At 37.2% G+C, this 16,473-nt stretch overlaps 1 protein-coding gene across 3 annotated transcripts in view; it reads right to left on the bottom strand.

Moving 5' to 3' along the window:
- The window catches only part of PRKG1 (protein kinase cGMP-dependent 1), a 1,092,100-nt gene that overhangs the window by 161,890 nt on the left and 913,737 nt on the right, over positions 1–16,473 (bottom strand). For all 3 annotated transcript variants that reach the window (XM_040975781.1, XM_040975780.1, XM_040975782.1), the window contains one exon: positions 5,296–5,373. In XM_040975781.1, the coding sequence (XP_040831715.1) occupies positions 5,296–5,373 (78 nt within the window). The remainder of the gene's footprint in view (positions 1–5,295; positions 5,374–16,473) is intronic.

Here is a 16,473-nt window from a genome sequence, read left to right as displayed (position 1 = left end):
ATGGAAACACAAAGGGAGCATGCTGTAACTTCGTGTTAATTCACTTCCTCTGCAAGCTCTTGTATATTCATAATGCTGCCTGCGTATTATCCAGAAAGGTTAAATAGTTAAAATTCACCTACTTGGAAAATGTAATGAAGTAGAAAAACTAATTTCTTGAGACAATGCCAGACACTTAAACACATTTTAAGATACTATGCGGAGTCTAATGATTGGATGTCAAAGACCAGAATTTTTATAAGTATTAAGAAGGTCTGTGCAAGGTGGAGGGAATTCAATTATTATTCTCCACTGATCCATTTGATTGCTCCACCACAGTGTTTTCAAACCATGGAAATTCAGTTTTGAAGAGTTTTACTTACCACAATGTTATATCATAGAGACACTAATTTGCATTCTGATGAAGCTTTTATAGCTGTAGAAGCTTCAGAAGGGAGTCATTTAAAATAAAGGTTTCTGGTTCCTTATTCCTGAGCTGTTCACTTATTCATGTTAATCTGAGCAGCCAAAACGCATTTATTTTCCCATGATGTCCCTTCTATGTAAATATTATATAATCCTTCCACAGGTGTAAATGTTGGTAGCTTCAAGTTTTACTTTCGCCACATTTCATTTTTACTGTGCTAGTAACAACACTACTAGGAAATTGTAATATATGTTTCTTGTTAAGTGCCCAAAAGCAAGAATCTCACTCATGCCAACACTCAGAAATGAAGAATAAAGTTCCTGAATGCGTATATATCAAATTTTAAACTATTAGTATCATCACAGAACTAGCTGAAGTTCATGTTAAACTATGGTCAACAGTTCATATAGTCAGGCTTTGATCTATTTTCCAACAAGTGGGGCATTAGATAAAGCATTCCCCTGATTCACTCAGGTGGAGAATTTTTAAAAATTTCCTTATGTTTCTTTGTAGTGTATGCTTCTTTCCACGAGTTTTACCTCTTTTTTACTGGACTAAGTTGTTTTATTGTAGATATTGATTTTGGTTCTCTATATAAAACAAAGATAATTTTTTATCATAATTTTGTAAGTCTCAATAACCATTACCTCCTATTGTGTTTCTCAATCCGTTCATGTTAGTTTTGTCATGTTAATCTTTTGTTCTTTCAAAATCATAAATGACATTTTCTTAAAACATATGACACAGTTTTATTAGTTACATTTCTAGTTATGTGATTTTAGACATTTTAAATAGTTATAACCAACTTTTAGAAGTATTAAGAAAACAGGCAAATGTTTAATTATCATAAGATGAAATTTTTATTCTGGTTATTGTAGTCGGTTTCATCAATACATATATACTCATTTGTAACTAACACCATTCCAATGGAACAACTGCATCACTTTCCTTTCCCTGTAGTATGTCTTCTACTGTGGTACCTCTGGGTTTGTTTTTATCTTTTAGCATTGTGTTAACTATTCAGGCTATCTCCTTATTCCATATAAATCTTGGTATCCATTTTTCCAGGTCTATGTTGGCAAAGTATTTGGTATTTCATAAAGATCACACTGAATATGTAAATGGACTTGGGTATTTTGATGATAGTAATTCTCCCAATTCATAAACATGGAAGATTTTTCTGCTTTTTTTTTTCTATTTGTTTCCCTCTTGTGCCATTTAACTGTAGCTAGCTTTCATGTCTTTGGTTAAACTGATCTCAAAAAAAAAAAAAAAACAAACAAAAAAAACTTTTGGAGCTACTGTGAATGGAACTGTGACTCAGCTATGGGATTCTGTCTATACAAATGCTATTGATTTTTCTATGTTGATTTTATAACCTGCAACTTTTTCAAACTCTTATGAGTTCCAATAATCTCTTTGTGGACATCATTTACAAACAGGAACAGTATAATTTCTTCCTTTCTGACTTGTCTTCCTTTATTTCTTATTCTTCTTTAATGATTCTAACTACACTTTCCAAACCACTCTGAATAACAGTGAGAATGAGCATCCTTACCTAATTCTGGATCTTAGTGAAAACATTTCTAGAATTCCTCATTCAATTAGATACTGGTTAGGAGTTTGTCATATGTAGTTCTGTCTGTGATAGGTACGCTTCTTCTATACTCACTTTACTTATGACAAAATGATTTATTTAGAAAAATGGGAGATTTCACTGGGTCATCTGGCTCTTTTGATGTTTATTTTATAGTACATATGTAATTTTATAATGTTTAATACAGTCACCATTAGCTATATGCTGCTAACAAGCTACTGCAATATGGTCATTGCAATTGAGAAATCTAACATTTAATTTAATCTGTTTATTGTAATTTAATCAACAAGTAGAACTAATGGCCACTATCTTGGGCTGTTCATTACAGAAGAATTCATTAACAATGAACAAATGTACTGAACAATGCTGACCTAACAAAATTCTTACTAATTTCAGTGATACATTTGCTTCAACATAAAAGACAAATTACATAATCCATTTATAACTGTTTTTTCATTTGCAGAAATCATTCATAAGTTCTTTTTTTAAACTTACTTCAATTGTGGGGATACACAGAACCATACTAAAGAGAAGTAATGAAAATATCCATTTTTATTTTATTCTTCAGGGGAAAAGAGAACTTCTTTTCTTCCAGGGACTATTTTGATACAAAATTATCAACTTAAAAGTCTATTATAAATTAACCGAATTTTGAGTCCTTACTGTGGCTGCCTTGGCAGGGCCTGTTGAAATTATTGAGTGACTTTATAAGTTTTGCAGGCTAGACATTCCCTAACCCTGTAGGAAATATTTGTCATTCATTGCATATTCATAAAGATATATATGTATATATATACATATACACACATATGTATATATAATTTCCACTCTAGAATTTTTCATATCTAAAAAGGTTTGAACATTTATTTCTAAGAACCAAGGTTATGTGATTTTAAACATTAAGAGGCAAGAACTTTTGAATCATACTTTTTCTAATGTTACGATATAAACTAGATCAGACAACAGGAAAAATTCAAATGCATTGAATGATTACTCACTCCAACTCTGACAATTTTCCTATGAATTCTATTCAACTTTTATTCAATTTACTCATAGAGATAGTTGATTTTGTGATGCAAGGCAACTTCATGGACATATTCAGAATTCTTTTTAATTTACTATTCACAGATGGGAAGAAGTTGCATGTCTAGGCAACTTGAATGGGCTGATGAGTTCAAAGAACCAATACAACTTCAACCTGAGGCAGCCACCGTACTTTCAGACATGATTGCCACAGCTATTCTTTCTCTGAAACTTGAGGCATCAATGGGGAAAAAAAAGTACTTTTAAAGTTTATTTTATGCTAGTTTATTCTTCACGTGGATGTACTTAATAAAACTTGTACAAATGTTTTACATTAAATAATGGAATGAAGTAAGTAGAAATCCATTTACATCTCCACAGCCTGCTGTTGAATGTCTATTTCTATCTCACAGCATTTTCTGAGAAAAATCAAGGTCAGTGGTAATAAGAAAAGAGTTACCCTTTGTACTTTTTTAATGCATAGGAAAACGTGTTTATATTGAGATTTTGGAGCAGAATATATAGTTTTAAAAATTTCAATTCTACAACTTTGCCTGTCAACATGAACTTCCTTACTACTCATCTGTTTCCTCTTCTTTACACAAAAAGGTTAATTATCCTTACATCTGCTCTTTAATAGTCAATATGAAAGGGGGAATTATATATCCCTCTACATTATTAGAATAGTTTACATATTATTCTGAAAAAAATTGGTTATTAGGTAAGTGATATAATTAGAAACCACAGTGACCAACTTGTACAGCCTAAAGGACTGAGCTGGAAAAAATCCGTATCAGGTTTTTAAAAAAAAATCTTGAAAGTAGCAACAGGGTCTAAGAGATTATTATTTTTTCTTTTCTAGGATCACCATGGTTTGCTGAAATACTGCCAGAGGAATCAGATACCATGGCATAATTCCCACTTGCACATATTATAAAACTCATAAAACAGAACCACTAATGCACCTGTTTTCATCTAAAGCTAGCTATAAACCACTGTACCTTTCAGGCAGTGCTGGCAAGATTGTACAATTAGGCTAGAAATCTGTATTAACAGAGATACAGAAAACATCCATGATCGAGAAGACCTAGCAATGTAGTAAAGATAAACTCAGATTACTGGAGCAAAAAAGTTTCCATGTGACTAAGCAATCATTTACGTACAAGGATTTTAAATTTTCTGATTCTTTAGTGAGTGTTAACCAAAAAAAAAAACAACAACAACAAAAAAAAAAACCCCAGCAAACTGTAAGTTTCAACAACCCACCATGTAAAACACAAGCATTAATGTTTTATTCAGGAAACACAAGAAAAAAAGAATAATCACTGGGAGTGATGTAGCTGTATAGCAAGCTAGTCCTCTGCTATGGTGCCAGCATCCCAAGCTAGCACAGGTTCAAATCCCAACTGCTTTACTTCAATCTAGCTTGCTACTCATGACCTGAGAAAGCAGAGAGGATGGCCCATGTCCTTGAGTTCCTACATCCATAGAGGAGACCTGGCAGAAGCTCCTGGATCCCGGCTGTAGACCAGCACAGATCTGCTCGATGCAGACATTTGAGCAGTGAACCAGTAGTAGGAAGCTCTTTCTCTAACTCTTTTCCAAGTTATATATTCAGAGTGCTAGAAAATGCGTTTGAATAAGAAATTGTACTTTACTTCTTACATTATTTAGTTTTTCAATATGAATCTATTGAGAATTATATTTTGATTTAAATATATATATACTCTGAAAATTTTATTTATTTTAATAGTTCATTTATAGTTTATTATATACTATATTTATATAGTTTATATTTAATCAGTATTTCTTCTTAAAGCTACCATAAAGCATGAATATATTTTTATCTTTCTTGCCCTCAAGGAGTTATATAATTTGCCTAAGAACACTATAACAATTTAGTTGTCACTGTGATTTCAAACTTAACGCCATCTGGTCCAGATGTTAATTATAGCACTATTATTGCTTCTCGTGTCTGGATGAATCTTTCAAGTGACCTTACTATTATTTGAATAATATTAACTATGGAGATATTTCTATTCTCATGGGCACATAGGTGGCATTTAATATTATGAAGATTACACTGCAGCTAATCACTATTCTTCAGAAACCACTGTTCTTCCTTGTGTATTGTTTTTCAGGAGATCTCTTTAAAATTACTTCTCTCTCAGTGTCAGAAGATGGCAAATCCCACACCGTCAAGAGAGTGCACAGCCGATCCTGCAAGGTCCCTATAAACGCATTACTGCCTCATCCCACCAAAGCTTACCTTTCCCTTGCTGATGATGAAGAAGGTGTCCCCTCTTGCACCTTGCCTGATAATATATTCCCCATTTTCATAGTGGGTCTGAAATGCAAAAAGCAATAGCAGAAAAAAATTAAGGAAGGAATCATTTACCTAGTAGTCAAATCTGTTCAAGTTATCAACCTCACATACATATGCATTTGTACAGGTGGAATTTTATCCAAACCCAGAAATCGTCATGATTCAAGAATGAATAACAGATAATAAATTTAATAATAATAAGCTATCACATCTGAAATGCTTATGATAAAATTATTTAATTGCTAACTATGATTTCTTATTGGACTATAGAACACTTGAAGTTACTCCCTCTATTCAATTTTACTTCTTCACCAATTTCCCATTCTGTACACATGTCTCCCTCCCTGACACCACATTGTTCTCTCTTTACTTGAGATCAAGCTTTTAGCTTCCACATGTACGGAGGAAACATACATTGCTTGTTTTTCCATGCCTGACCTGTTTGACTTAATAATAGCCTCCACCCCATGAATGTTGTTGCCAATGACAAAATGTTAGGCTTTTTATGGAATAATATTATTTCATTGTGTTTATATGTATGTATACACTATATATCTCTATAGATACATATATTTTTAAAAATATATATATACCTGGTTTCAAAGTGGTGGTTTAGATCGGGAGAAGGGAATTGGAAAGAATTCTTTTACTCAAAAAATTCTATTACCATGAAAATTATGTAGCGCTGAGTAAAAAAAAAAAAACAATAGATTGTACATTTAGATAGTTCGCAGGATATCCAAAGAAAATAATAGATATTCTCAATATCAAATGCTAATGGTTGGCAATTTTAAGAGTGAATAAAGTGCTAAGAAAAATGACACTGAAATAAAAGGCAAAAAAAAACAAAAAAACAAAAAAACAAAAAACCGGGCCCGACGCAGTGGCGCAAGTGGTTAAAGGTCCTCGCCTTGCACGCCCGGGATCCCATGTGGGCACCGGTTCTAATCCCGGCAGCACCGCTTCCCTTCTAGCTCCCTGCTTGTGGCCTGGGAAAGCAGTCGAGGACAGCCCAAAGCTTTGGGACCCTGCACCCGCGTGGGAGACCCGGAAGAGGCTCCTGGCTTCGGATTGGCATAGCATCGGCCGTTGCGCTCACTTGGGGAGTGAATCATCGGACAGAAGATCTTCCTCTCTGTCTCTCCTGTCTGTATATCCGCCTTTCCAATAAAAAAATAATAAAAATAAATCTTTAAAAAAAAAAACCAGCTCTTGGTCTAATGGATATTATGTGTACACTCTACTCTGTTTCATAAGCAATGTGATAAACCAAGTCGTCTGTCCCAGGAAGTGGCTCTTCTGGGAAGTTGCAGTCAGAGACGAAAGAATGTTCACCTTGGGAACAGACTCTGAGGAGGGCTGAGTCAGAGCACTGACTAACGACTGGGATAAGCTTTTTGCAATCTTACCTGGCACCTCATTTAGAGGTTTATGAGCTTACAGATGCTAGACCAGAATTTACTCCATAAAATTAAGATATTCTGCTTGACAAGGCCAAATCTAAATTACTGCAGCAAGGACATTAAAGTCTGAAACAGTGCCCTAAACACGAACTATGGCCATCTAACCACACTAAAAATCAACACAATTTTAAGCAAAGGTCTTCAGACACCAGTAAAATTTTGAAGTAAAAGTTACCATGTGATAATATTAAAACCAATTAAATGAGAATGGCCAAAATAATACAAAACAAGTTTCATTAGCAATACTGCTATTTCATTTCATTTTCAGTTAGAAGAAATATCACCAATTAAGATGAAATTTCAGTCAGGAAACATCTTCAAAATATTTTATTTTTTAAATATAATTTTAATTGACATGGTCGGCATATTTGTCGAGTGCACCACGACACTTCCACAGATGCATGCACAATGTGCAGTGATTTGATCAGAATAATGGACTTATCTGTCACCTCAGACATTCATCATTTCATGGTATTCACAACATCAAAAGTCTTTCTATTATCTTTTTTTTTTTAAGATTTATTTTACTTTCATTGGAAAGTTGGCTATTCAGAGAGGAGGAGGAGAGACAGATAGGAAGATCTTCTATTTGCTGATTCATTACCTAAGTGGCTGCAAAGGCCAGAGCTGAGCGGTTCCTAAGCCAGGAGCCTCTTCCGGATCTCCTGCTTTGGGCTGTCCTCAGCTGCTTTCCCATGACACAAGCAGGGAGCTGGATGGGAAGCGGGGCTACCAGGATTAGAACTGGCACCCAAATTGGATATTAGCGTATGCAAGGCAAAGAGTTTAGCCTCTAGGCTACTGTTCTGGGCCCTCAAGTATCTTTTTTGAAATATTTGATCAAACTTCATGAATTTTTTTTTTTAAAGACTCATCTGCAGGGCCCGGCGCGGTAGCGCAAGTGGTTAAGGTCCTCACCTTGCACGCCAAGGATCCCATGTGGGCGCGGGTTCTATCCCGGCAGCCCCGCTTCCCTTCCAGCTCCCTGCCTGGGGCCCGGGAAAGCGGTCGGTCGAGGACAGCCCAAAGCCTTGGGACCCTGCACCCGCGTGGGAGACCCGAAGAGGCTCCTGGCTTTGGATCGGCATAGCATCGGCCATTGTGCTCACTTGGGGAGTGAATCATCGGACAGAAGATCTTCCTCTCTGTCTCTCCTGTCTGTATATCCACCTTTCCAATAAAAAAATAATAAAAATAAATCTTTAAAAAAAGACTCATCTGCAGAGTTTAAAATATTTTATAGCAAGATAAGTTTATTTTCATGAGTTTTTCTAAGTCTACTCATATATGCATACCTATCCACATAAAATGAGGGTTACAGAATGTATATTTTAAACTTTTTCTAGTTTAAGAAAATATTACTTATATTGATATATGAACAGAGTTTCAATGTTAGTTGTATCAATGACTAGATACTTCTGACGTGCAGATTTGAAATGTAAAATCTCAAGAGGCAACTTTCAGGTATCCATAGAAGAAACTGTCACGTCCCTTTGAGTCAGGCCTTCATACAGTAACTGATAACAAAAGCTAAGTGAGACAGAATTCTACAACAGCACCATCCAGCACATCTGTCATGATGAAAATACTCAACAGCTACACTATAGTTACTACTGTCTAATAACAGTAACTAGCTATATGGGCCTACAAGGCTTTGGGAATTGACCTACTGTTACTGAGACACGGAGTTTTTAGATTCACAGAACTTTGATCACACAAATGCTCACATACAGCTGCTGCACTGGGTACCACAGGTAGTAGCCCATACTGTTAAAGAAGATTATAACCTGTAGCTGCTGGCCAAGGAGAAAGGGAGAAGTGAATATATTTTCCACTCTTGACGCTTCCTTCCATGTCAATGTAGCTCAGTTAGTAAAACCAAGGACCTTTTGCTTCCACTTTTCTTAGTGTGTATCAGCAGAGCTGTAGGAGTTCTCCGATGAACTGGGACAGGATCAACTACATGTGTTCATCTCAGCTTCTCATCTTTTCCTTTTTTGCGGGAGCTCTCTACAGGGGGGCTGGCTTTGTACACTGCTTCTCCACAGCAATGATACCTCAATCTAGACTTCTATGACAGGGTGGAAGGCGGGTAAATCTGCCCAATTACAGGGTCTAGTTGAGAAGGCACATTTGGATCCCACATGTAAGCCACATCCAACCACATTTGTGGAAACCATCAATGTCTCCAGACATTCTCACTTACCCCACTGCAAAAAAACTGCCCTTAGTTGAGAATGACTCCTCCTAAATATTGTATATTCTCAACCTCTTGGCCTTATTTGTATTATTTTTAAGGATTCATTTATTTATTTGAGATAGATGAAGATAAACACTTTCCCTTCACTGGTTTACCCCCTAAAGAGCTGCAAGAGCCAGGAGTTGAAGGGTGAAGACAAGAGTCTGCAACTCCATCCTGTTCTGTTTAACTGGATGGCAGAAACCCAAGCCTGTGGACCACTTTCACAGACACATTAGCAGGGAGCTGGATTAGAAGTGGAACAGCTGGGACTACAATTTGCACTCATACAAGATGTATTCATTGCAAGCAGCAACTGGCTGAATTAATCTTTAGAGTTGAAAATTTGGCTGAAATATCTAAACAGGACCAAGTCATGTAATTCATAGTATTTATTCAATAGCCTTTTTAATATCATTTAACATAGATTTCTGTGCCTCAACACCCATAACTGCTATATCAGTTATATCAGTTATTTTGATTTACCTTCTCAGGCTCTCACTGCATACACATCCAGGCTTCATAAACTCTAGAGACCAGGGAGTAGCCTAAATGACAGAGCCCAAAAACATTCCAGGTGTGGAAAAGATCACTTTGATAGTGTCAGAACACCAGAACTACAATGATGGTGCTGTCCTGGAATGCCCAGCCGCACTTGAGGTGCAAATTTCTCCTATCTCCTCTATTATTTCTTTCTCCAGGACAAAATCATTATCAAATTTTCCCCATATCTTCTCATGTGTTCTCCTTTGTTTTTGCATACCTACCGTAGCCTGTCCCATATTATTTAATACCGCTGCAGATTTTTAAATATCAATTGAAATAACTTTATTGGCTAAACCCCCTCAATATTGTTTAGCAGTAATTCAAGTCATAAGCAATGTAATGTTGTCTAAAATGTTCTCTGTTCTCTGTATTCCAAACCCACCTTTCCACCCCCAGCTTTTCATCTCACTCATACTTTTCCAGAAAGGCTGGCTGGCTTGCTTTCTGTGTTTTGTACATGTCACGACAGACCTCTCCTCCTCTGGCATTTAGCATGCCCTCAATTGACAATGTTCTTCCCTACAATTCTCCTTATTTTGTTCTTATTGATAAGTTTTTGACAAAGCTGTCTTTATTACCTGAATCACTACATTTCAACCTCCCTTAAAAGTATACCAAGCACTTACCTTTACTAAGATTCCTATTTCTATTTGAATGTTTGTGGTTGTTGTATAAGTTGGGCTAATCCCCAATAGAGGAGACAGATACTATGGGATAGACTATCAGGTAGGACTAAGCTTCATCCTGACCATGTTTGTTTTGGCATAAGCAAGCCAATGGTATTGAATTTCATCAGCTCCCACACTGATGGAGCAGAGTAAGTGCCAAAGTAGTCTGGACAAGAAATATTGGGACTGTGTAACCTGAACTTAGAGCTTAACAACTTAATTTGGCTCACTTCTAGATAGACTAAGACAATACCTGATTGAGATTCAGAATCTCTATCTGCCTACTTTTCAGGTAGTGTGAGAATATTTAGGGACTGAACCATCAGGTGCAAGTTCTCTCTCTCTCTCTCTCTCATATGCTCTTGCTCTGTGTGTGTGTGTGTGTGTGTGTGTGTGTGTGTGTGTGTGTGTATCTAACTCCACCACCCATCAGGAAAATAAATATTTGAAGGTGGAAAAGGCATGATTAAATCTCTGAGACAGACTACAAACTTTTTTTTTTTGTTTAGTGGAATCTAAATCAAATAAATCACACCATATAAGGATATTTACAACACTTTAAAGTATGCAAACTGTTAGTTATTTAGCACACTTAAAGTTCTTATACTCCTTACGCTGTTACACGCAGCTAGTTCCCACAGCCAAGTTCTTTTACCATGAGCCGAAAACACCAGATGCACTGTGGTACTTTTGGAGGTTTATTCCAGCAGGGCAGGAATGGAGTGGGGTTGGTGGGAGAGCCAAGGAGAGAGCAAAGAAAGCTAGAGAGAGCAGCACGTGGAGGCTAGTTATGTCATTAAGGTGAGTGCGCAAGGTGTAGGGGGTGGGGACTGGGAGGGATTGAGGGCAGGCCCCAGGAGATTGGTACCTGGAACTGTCACACATGATAGCCTAAGGATGACTGGTAAGTGGGCGGGGTTGGGGGAGGGATCAGAAGAGATTGGAGTTGGGATTCTGGGGTGAAATGCGGGTTACATCTGATTGGTGAACAGACTGACCAGCATGAATCTCATGAGCTCTGAGGAGCAGGAAATGGCACCAGGTCCAAGATGTGTTGTTCGAATCACTCCTTACACAAATGCTATTTCTGTTAGAAGTATAATCCATGTTTCAAAGACACAGAGATGAAAAGAGAGACAGAAAGATCTCCTATCCTTTGATTCACTCCCTAGATGACCACAGATATTGCGGCACTGACAGTAGCACAGAACCACCACCCAAGTCTCTCATGTGGGTGTCAGGGGCCCAAGCACTAGAGCCATCCTTCTTTGCTTTCAGGAGTATCAGCCACGAGTTATATGGGAAGCAGAGAAGCTGAGGAGAGAACTGGTACTCTGGCAGGAAAGGCTGGCATGATAGGCTGCTCCACAAGGCTGGCACCACACGTCCAAACGCCTACACGAGGACTAAACTGCAATGTAAAATATATTCCCAATGAATAACATACTATTTTGGCAAAACAAGTACTTTTCTTTGTTTACAAGAAGCTGTACACCACCAGGACAGTGACAGAAACAGCAGCTTTTACATCACGTCATGGTTAGGAAGTTTTCTGTCAATAATCATCTTATATGGAGATTTTTTTCACTGTACTAAATTTATTTTTGAAAAGGTCTGGATAGATGAAAGGCATTGGTCCTGCTTTAAAAAGAGATGTAACTGTTATTTAAGTAAACGACTTTTGACTTGCTCATCTTATTTTTCCAAACCTCATTTTCTGTTCCCACCTTTCTTGAATCCTAACAAATGCAATAATCACTTATGGTTACATCTTCACATATCCAAATACCCATTTTCCATGCTAACATTTAGAACTTCTCACAGCACAAGAAAACGATGAAGGCATATGTATCACTGATGGAATGCTGGCTTCCTTCTCTGACATTCCAAAGTGCTTGCCTTCTTTGGAGGACAGATCACATCATTATCCTTTAAGCCTTTTGAAAACCTTCAGAGTTTACAACTGAAAGACAGCTGGTGACCCAGCAGTGCCTGCTTGAACTGATTGAATCCTTACCCTGAATATCAGACAATGGATGGGAAAATCCAAGCTGCAATTCCACAAATGCTTGGGTTTTGTTTGATGTCTGAGCTCTTCAATGACATCATTCCCAAAATGGATTTTCAATGTCTTTTTCTTTCAGAGATTTTGATTGCGTACATATTCACAGAACATAATGACTAAAAGAGATACCACAAAAAATGCAACCCACGAAATGCCAAAACCTCCAAGAGCAACAGTTCGTTTCAGACCTACTCATTTCACAACAAAATAAAAACTGTTTATAGAGTAAATGAGCAAGTATTCTCATTTCACATAATTAAACTATAACTCAAATTTAACAATTTTATCTATAAAAGCAATTAGCCACAGCAGAACTTGGAAAACTATTTGGCCTGACAGATTACAAAATGTATCACAGGGAAGCATACAATTCAGTGTTTTAGTCACCATCTGAAGGATAAATATGTTTTGAAATTCCAACCAAAATATATTACTCACTCAAAAAAAGGGGGGGGGGGAATTAATCGCAGTTTCTCATGAACCCTGTAACAAGATTAGTGGAGCAAGTTCTAAGTATGTAAAATTCACTCAATATTTCACTTCTTTACGGTTTGGAAATAATCACTCAGTATTTCTCCTTCAGATGGTGCTATTTAGTTTGAAGGACAACTTGAATGACTGTGGACAATAACAGGAAAACAGAGAGGGTTCGGATTACATGAGGGAGGAAAGGGCTCCTTACGCTGTCAGGATATTTTGTTTCTGTCTAGACAGCTTTGAGAGAGGTCTCAGATCTGCAGTTATAGAATCACTCATGACCCTGCCCTCTGCTTTATTCCACCATGTACCACACAACAATGTAGACAGAATACAGTGACAGGGAGCAGGGACGAGGAGTGCTTGAAGCTTTCTGAAAGATTAGAAAGACAAAAAAAAAAAAAAGAAAGGTTTATTTTCAAATTTTCAATTATTCCATTTACTGGAGCTAATGCCAAACAGGATACACAATTATTTGATAGCTAATACCTAAGGTCCTTAAGTAATCACAGAGACCAAGGGCTAGACTGGAGTCCTGGATATCCTCCAGAGCAGAAGCAGATTTGGGGAGCCCAGGAATCAAGTGGAACAGCAGTCTAGGGACTCCTAGCAAAGGCTCTTTACAAACTGATCTGGGAGTATTTCAATGTGCAGACCCATTCACTATGAACCCAGTACTGCTCCTCCATTGTCAGACTCCACAATCCCTGCTTCTCCCATATTTTAAATTTCTCAATGCAGGATGAATGTCAATACTGGTAATGGCAGTTGTAGTTGACAGAATAAAAAAAGAGAATGGAGTTATAGCTGAATGTACCTGGAGACAGATGGTCTCCATGGTTAGAGGTCCTGGTTGGGAAGAAGTAAGTAGTTAAAAGATGCAAAGAATTCAGCTGAAGGAAAACAGCATCAGAAGCGGAGTACTTAGTAATGGAATACAGAAAGACAAGGAGCCTGTAAGTCAGTGATCACCATCTGAGAGTTAAGGATGTTTGGTAATCAGAGAGCTGTTTTGCCACTATGTATTATGCACTGACCTTAGTCACTAGAATGGATTATACATTAGGACGTTCCCTTGTTTTGGCTTTAAATTAACAGCACTGCTAAGTAGCCTTCTCATGAAAGCCTTTGCGTCCCAGAGGACAGACATCAAGAGGGAGACAGTCTGGACTCAAGACATGCCCCCAGTCACCCATTTGGATGATACCTGCACATTTAACAAAGCATTGATTGGCCTTCAAGTGTACCTATCAGTATTAATGGTTACTAACTCTATACTGAAAGGTGCAATGCTGAAAATACACTGGGTTTAAATGTAAGAGCTGGTTTCCTTTCTGCTGAGGAAGAAACCCAGAGCTAAGGAACAGGAAAACTCAACAATGTACTACTCCTTAACTATTCTTACAGATAATGGCCTGCCTTCCATACTACTGCCTTGAACCTCCAGTATCAACAGGTTACATCATGACTTCTGCAGATATGCACAAGTAAAATTAAAAAAAAAAAAAAAAAAGAAGCCAGGACCCTTGTGATAAAGATAAAAACATCCAGAAGAGATGTTACTTATTCAGTGGACATATGTCCAATTGGGCCAGTGTTGTGAGCACAGATTTTTGGAACACAGTTACTGTGGAAACCCTGATAGTAAAATTTTTTGCATTTAAGCACAACCATGGGGTTTGAGACTGCATTTATACAAATTTTTTTTTTTTGCAATTCCTACAGCAGGGAAAACCAGAGTTTTTAAAAAGTGACATTAATTTTTCTGAAAATGGTATGACTAAATATTTTATAACTACAAAATTTAACTGACACCCCAATGATAATAAAAAATAAGATCAATTATTAACACAGGACTAACTACATGATAAACAATGTGTTAAGGATATCGTAATTAGGACAATGTTCTGGGGGGACTTAAGAGCTTCAAATGACTAGAATAAAGCAAAAACAAACAGGTTGAAAATTTTTCCCAAGATCACCAGTAATGTAACCTTTGGAGATAGAACCAGAATCCAAGTCTGCTTCAGGAAATGTATTCTTAGCTTAAATTCCTACTACTCTTATAAAACTCAATTTTCCTTACTCTAAAAAGGGGGGGAAAAAACCAAAAAACAAAAAACAAAGAAAGTATAATGGTATAAGCAGCTGTTCAGATACAGAACTGCAATCTTAAATTTCACTGCACTTCCCATTACAAAGTACTTACTGTTAGCAACTCTCATGGTGACACAGCTTGTTAAGCAACTGCCTGAAATGTCAGCAACCCATGTGGCCACTAGTTGGAGTGCTGGCTGCTCCACCTCCTATCCAGCTCCCAAACAATGAGCCTGGGAAAGCAGCCAAAGATAGCCCAAATATTTGGGCCTCTGCCAGCTACTGGAGTCACCTGTAGCAAGCTCCTGGCTTTTGCCTGACTCAGACCAGGCTGTTACAATCATTTGTGGAGTGAATCATTACATGGAAGATTTCTTTTATTTTTCCTTTCAAATAAATGAATGAGTATTTTTAAAGAAAGAAATTGATTCCTGAACCACTTTTCCAATCCCACTGTGCTTTTGCTCAAAAATTAGCATAACTCCACCTTACCACAAACCCTTTGCTGAAGTACTATTTAAGAACCTCCTGATTCTGGCACAGATGTTCCATATCTCCTTTCCCTTTGCTTCTACACTCCAACCTTTTCAGACCCGTGGCTGTCTTTCAGACACCTTTTCTCTGGTATACTTTACACCTCTTTGTCCCTTATCCTGTGATGTCCTTTCTCCACTATCCTAATTATAAAACTTAGTTCTCTAAGAATCCTTCCCCCTGTCCTCCAAATAGAAACAGTGTCCTTATCACGGCACATTTTTATCTCACAATTGCAGCTTCCATCACTCCTTCTTTGAGGACCAGGGACCTAAATGTTCGTGGAAAATGTACCATACCTTCCAATTCCTTTGCACAAACATTTTGAAGTGCCTCTGTATTGATCATATACCCAGTGAGCAAAGTCTGTGTATTTCACCCTGCATCTACAAATGCAGCAACCACAATGCTTTCTACTTAGCAGCTCAACATGTATTTAAATTAACAGAAATTCCCACTATACTGCTGCTTGTTTTGCTTTGTTTAAAATGCAGATATCATTGACAAAGTCCAACTCAATTTTACCAAATCATCAATAAATTGTATTGCTAGCACATACTTCCTACCCATTAACACAGATCATTACAAAGAACCCTCATAACTCCATTTTCAGATAAGTGATTAAAATAAAAAATCATATTTTCTTTAACATTTGATTAATACTTGCTACATGGTAGCCACAAAATGCTAAGCATATATTTGAATTATTTAATTCCCTGTTTTGGAACAAAAGTACTTCTTACAGGTGCTACAAATTAAGAACTTATCCACATCACAATATGATAATATAAGAAAAGTTAACTTCAGGGTTTCTGCATCCATGGTGAAATAACTCCAGAACAAAACCTGACTGGAGATGCCTCATTCTAGTCAATGCCCTTAAAAGATTATCTATAAACCCTTACAAACTACCTCTCCGCCTTCTTCAGGCAATAAGCATTTCCATCAACTTTTCACTGCAATTCCTTTCCCTCTTTTTGTTTCTTCTCTTATTTTGCACCAACTCGGTCCATCCCACCCTTTTTTCCCCCT

Source organism: Ochotona curzoniae, unplaced genomic scaffold, assembly GCF_017591425.1.
Source record: "Ochotona curzoniae isolate NIBS_2020 unplaced genomic scaffold, NIBS_Ocur_1.0 contig_2692, whole genome shotgun sequence".
Classification (NCBI taxonomy): Eukaryota; Metazoa; Chordata; class Mammalia; order Lagomorpha; family Ochotonidae; genus Ochotona; species Ochotona curzoniae.
This window is presented reverse-complemented; position numbering and strand designations above follow the sequence as displayed.